The following is a 4,662-nucleotide window of genomic DNA, read 5'->3' as shown; positions in this document are numbered from 1 at the left end:
TTTTTTTTTTTTTTTTGAAATTCACAGTCCATTAAATTCTTCCCCTCTCTTCTTTTAGCAAACTTGGAACATCCTTTTATATCCTTTCTTAACAGAAGGAAATTAAGCAAACAAACCAGTCTTTTGCCTTTTCTTTCTCTGTTTCACTCCCCTTCTTATTTTATTTATTTATTGAATTGCCATATATGGCCAGTTAAAACTGCTGCCGGACAGTAACATATCCCGGATGAGGGTTTCGATGGGGTTTTACCTACCAAACGGACGAAAACAATTGCTCTATGACTGAGGAGGAGACGGTGCGGAGGGAAGGGAGGCGAAGCAAAAGCTTTCCGAATCGCGTCGGCTGGTTGGGGTACTGGCTCCTAACGTATTCTTCCAAAGCACACTGAGACTTTTCCTGCAAGCTTTCCACATGGGCTACATCAGAGAGACCACAGGCATCTGGAAGAAAGTTTAAAACAGGAGAAGAAGAAGAAGAATTCAGTCATCAGATTAAGAGGTTTGAATTGGGTCACATGAGGTGTGTGCACAGAGCTCTGTCAAACTGCCCCAACCGGAGTTGGAGCAAATGTCTATGTACTGAAAACTTAAGGAGAAAGAGCAAGAGACTGAAGAAGTGTTTGCTTTAAAATAAAACATAGCTCAGTGTGCTACAGGCTTTCACTGCCTGAGTCCTTAGCCTGGGTCATTGAGAGGCCCAAGCAAAAGTGCATTGGGTCTATCTGGCCCAAGTCAGTAAACAGAAGAAACCAAAACTAGCAGCACTCTTTCCCCTCCTCCTCTGTAAATAATAGTTTGGCTTATAATTATATAGGGGTTTGTGGGGTTGGGAGTGGACAACCTGGCCCAGTCCCGAGTAATGGCGTCCACGATCCAGCCTCAGATTCTCCCCAAAGAGGGCGACTCATTTTCTCCAGTCTTTGAAACTGATTTAAGTGGCCCTTTAAAACTGATCTTGTCAGTTTAGCCTATTGAAGGGCAGCCATGCAAACTGTGATCTCTCTGTTCATTTGAGCTGTTTCTTTTCCCCTTTTCTTCTCTCTCCCTTTTCTCCCACCCCCCTTTATTTTTTAAAACCCAGGTCCCTCCAAGAAGCATCCCCCCTCCCTGTTATCTTCAGGAAAACACTCTTCTTTTTTGATATGTGAAAATACAATAAGTGCCTTTGAAATGAGAAGCTTCTTAGTAAAGGCGGTTCAGGTTGTGACCTGACCTTTCAGGGCTCCCCAGACAAGACTGGGGTTAACACATGCATATTGTGAATCATTAAAACAGATATTAGAAAATCAGCACCACCACCTCCACCCCAAGAACCAGAACACACATGCAACTTCCTCATATGTATATCTAGGACTCTGCATGTCTACAGAATGTAGAGGTGTCTGTGGACAGGAACTAAAAGATCTGTTTGCATAGGACTCCTTCCCTCTGCATCCTCGGAACTGTGTGTCTCCCTCTGAATCAGATAACAGGAACCTTTATCTCTTTGTGAGGCGATTTGCATTCTCCACACAGGCCTCCACATTTTGCAAATAGTCATAAATTAAACTGTTAATGACAGTATGAGGCATTTTTTTTTTTCCTTGAAAGACCAAGGGTAAGGCTAAGAGCTAGCAATGATATCAAGAAATTAACAACTACCTCCATCGTCCAAGAAGGTGGGCTGGGTGTTGTGTTGTGGGACGGGGATGAAGGTGGCCATGAGGTAGGGAAATATCTTGCCTGCATATCTGCAGCAGGCAAACGTTCTAGATATGAGGGGCTCTTGAGAAAATAATCCCTATCCAAACCTCTGCAAACAGCTTCCCTGCCCAGACACTGGCCTTTAATTGATTACCTAAGGACTTCCAAAGGCAGAATTTGGGGTGGCTGTGCGGGGAGATTTTATGTGGAAAGCAGCAATGTACAAGACTTAGCAGTTTGAAGACTCAGAACCTGCAAGCCATTCAGCTGATGACTTAGTTCCCCAGACTTCTTTCAAATAAAGAAAAGATTGTGGACCTCCTTTATGTTTGCCACATAAACTACACATCTCTCCTCGTTTCCTGTTACAAGCTTAAAATATTGTAGTGGGTGACTAGGTTCCAAGCCCTGCTAACGTCCAAATGTCTGTTATTCTTAATCGGAAACCCCTTTCCCCTCTCAGCCATGACAAAGGGATCAGCTGACAACTTAGTATAAGAATGTGAAAGGGGTTGGTGATTTCCATCCACCTGGGCTATGCTGAACTCAACCTGGAGGCAGCCAAAAGCTCAGGTGTGGCCCAAAATGGAAAGCCAGACACTTTCAAAATCATTTTGCCTCAAGAGTTAATTAATATCAGATCTATTACTCACACAGGTTAAACTACATGCAAACTAATTAGATTGCATAATGCAGTCAGTGATGGTTTTATATCTCTAGCAACATCCATATCCAGCCCAAGTTGGCATACACTTTGGGTTGTTTGAAAATTGCCTTAAGTGTTTGCTTGGGCAGGGGAAGGAAGAGGCCAGAGTCTTCAACCTCCTGCAGACATTCTAAAGAGTTATGACGGTCCCTTTCCTCCTCTTGCCCCTTCCTGACAGATCTTTTCCCCTCTCCTGGCAGTCTGCATTATAGTAAGAATATGATTTTGAAAATTGCTGCCCTCAGATTGGATTTGCCTAGAGCTCCAACTGCTACTGAGTTAGCAGGCAAACTTTTCCTCTGCAGGGGCAAACTTGCCCCTGTAGAGACACTGTCAGGGCTGCTCCAGTGCCCAAGGGCATCTCCTAGAGGTCCAGCCAGGGTGCTAGAGAAAACCCAGGTCTAGAAAAGATTCCCTGGGGCCCAGCAGGCCCAGGGGACCTGGGCTCAGGAAAGGGAACAGGAGAGGGCATCCCAATCTGGATACTGCAGGTAGGGGAAATAGGCAGCAGAGGCTGCCCTATGGCCCATTTGGGGAATCTATCTGAAGCATCCTTCCTGCAGTCCAGCCTTCCTCTCCTCTCCCCAGGACAGGCCTGGTGGTGCCCAACAGCTATACAAAGTTCCCACTTCAAGTTGCACTCAACAGTTTGGCCTTTCAAGGAGCAGTTTGGGTTTGCCCTGGGGACTCCCAAGTTCTCTGGGCCCCAACTCTGGGCTAGGAGCCCGTGGGCACGAGAAGACAGGGCTCCTTCCTACCTGAGGTGAACAGGACTATGGCCTTGAGGCAGCTGTACTCGGCTGAGTCAACGTGCAGCGCCTTGAGCTTCTCCACTTGCTCTTGGAAGATCCGTATGTGGTCCATAAAGGCGACCACCCGGTCGGCGGACATGGGCGAAGCATGCAGGCCGGCGGCGGCCAGGAGCGGGGCGACATGGAGGGGCATGGAGCACTGCGCCGCATTCAACACAAACAGCTCGCTCCAGGTGAGGCGAAGCAGGGCCACCTGGTCCGTGATCTGCAGGTCGGGGAAGAAGGGGATGTTCCGGGCCCACTCGACGGCGCTGAAGAGCATCCTGGCGGCCAGTTCGCAAATGTTCTCGATACCCATGATGTTGTTGGGCTGCATGCATTGGCTGCCGAAGCGCGACGTGGGATAGGGCTCGGCGCGCAACAGCAGGGAAATATATCCGGACAGGTACGAGTGGCAGTTGAGGGGGTCCCCGTTGGTCAGCGCGAACTGCCCGTGGGTCGGCTGGGTCGGCGGCATCCTGCCCCTCTGCACCGCTGCGGGGAGGAAAGGAGACACTCCACAGTTAATGACCAGCCTCAGTCCCCAGGTTCCCCGGCGGGGTCTGCCCCAGCCCGACCCCCACCTGACCCAGGCCCTGAGCAGCGCAAGAACCAGGCAGGCCTGCCACAGACCTGGAGTCGCCAGGCTCTTGGCACCATTTCTTTGAAACCACCACCCAGGCGAGCTCTGAGGGTCAGAGGGGCACACTTGCCTCTGAGGCCCGCTCAGGGCTGGTCCACCGAGGACCCAGAATTGGCCACTTTGCCTCGGGGTCCCCGGCGCTGTGGGCGGGATGTAGCATTCTGAGGGCATCTTTCTTCTTTACTGCTAAACAGCTGATATTTCTTATTGATTGGAGGAGAGGGAGCGGGAGGGGCGAGTCTGGGGGGAGGGTGAGACGCTTTTGCAAAAGGCACGAGGGTTCACCCCAGACGGCCTGTGGCCACTCCGGAACGACTCTCCCACAAACCCCGAAGCCCCAGCCCCAGCCCGGCGGGGAACCCCCAGTGAGAGACAAGCAGAGAGCGCAGATCTGGCGTCTGTCTAATCAGTGTGCTCGGAGAAAGAGACTGAGGTAGAGGGCGGAGAGAGAGAGGCCGGCTTAAGGAGAGAGGAAGCCGGGAGAGGCAGGGAGCAGGCGGCCGGCACTAGCGGAGCCTGGGCAGGGCCTGTAAGGGCCGGGGAAAGCCGGCGAGGCTCGGGCTCAGGCTGTTATCTGATTCCGGACCTGGAGAGTCGCTCTCGCAGAAACACAAAGAAACCCCGGCGTTGGCTCGCCCCAACCCGGAGCCCGCGCCCCGCGCCGAGCGCGCCATTGGCAAAGCACCGCTCGCGGCGCTCGGCGAATTTTATATCACAAAGACCCAACTCGCGCAGAGCGAAAGCAGCCGCCCAGGGCCCCTCGCCCACCCTTTCCTACTTCCTATCGCGCTCTCTTCGTTTCAAAAGTGAAAGGAAAAAAGCAAGCAGAGGTTTTTTTT

The 4,662-nt window shown here is 51.2% G+C and overlaps 1 protein-coding gene across 5 annotated transcripts in view; it reads right to left on the bottom strand.

Annotated features, from left to right (window-relative positions):
* The window catches only part of LOC108528570 (COUP transcription factor 2), a 16,957-nt gene that overhangs the window by 5,110 nt on the left and 7,185 nt on the right, over nucleotides 1-4,662 (bottom strand). The window contains exons 1-3 of one of the 5 annotated variants that reach the window (XM_017870426.1): nucleotides 3,814-4,656; nucleotides 3,148-3,675; nucleotides 255-441 (exon numbers count right to left, since the gene is read on the bottom strand). In XM_017870426.1, coding sequence (XP_017725915.1) covers nucleotides 255-441; nucleotides 3,148-3,675; nucleotides 3,814-3,994 — 896 coding nt within the window. In that variant the 5' untranslated portion in view covers nucleotides 3,995-4,656. Of the gene's footprint in view, nucleotides 1-250; nucleotides 442-3,147; nucleotides 3,676-3,813; nucleotides 4,657-4,662 lie in introns of those variants that run through there. The other 4 variants (XM_017870429.1, XM_017870427.1, XM_017870428.1 and 1 more) reach the window with 4 other exon arrangements.

This window comes from Rhinopithecus bieti, unplaced genomic scaffold, assembly GCF_001698545.2.
Source record: "Rhinopithecus bieti isolate Rb0 unplaced genomic scaffold, ASM169854v2 scaffold_5130, whole genome shotgun sequence".
Taxonomy (NCBI): Eukaryota; Metazoa; Chordata; class Mammalia; order Primates; family Cercopithecidae; genus Rhinopithecus; species Rhinopithecus bieti.
This window is presented reverse-complemented; position numbering and strand designations above follow the sequence as displayed.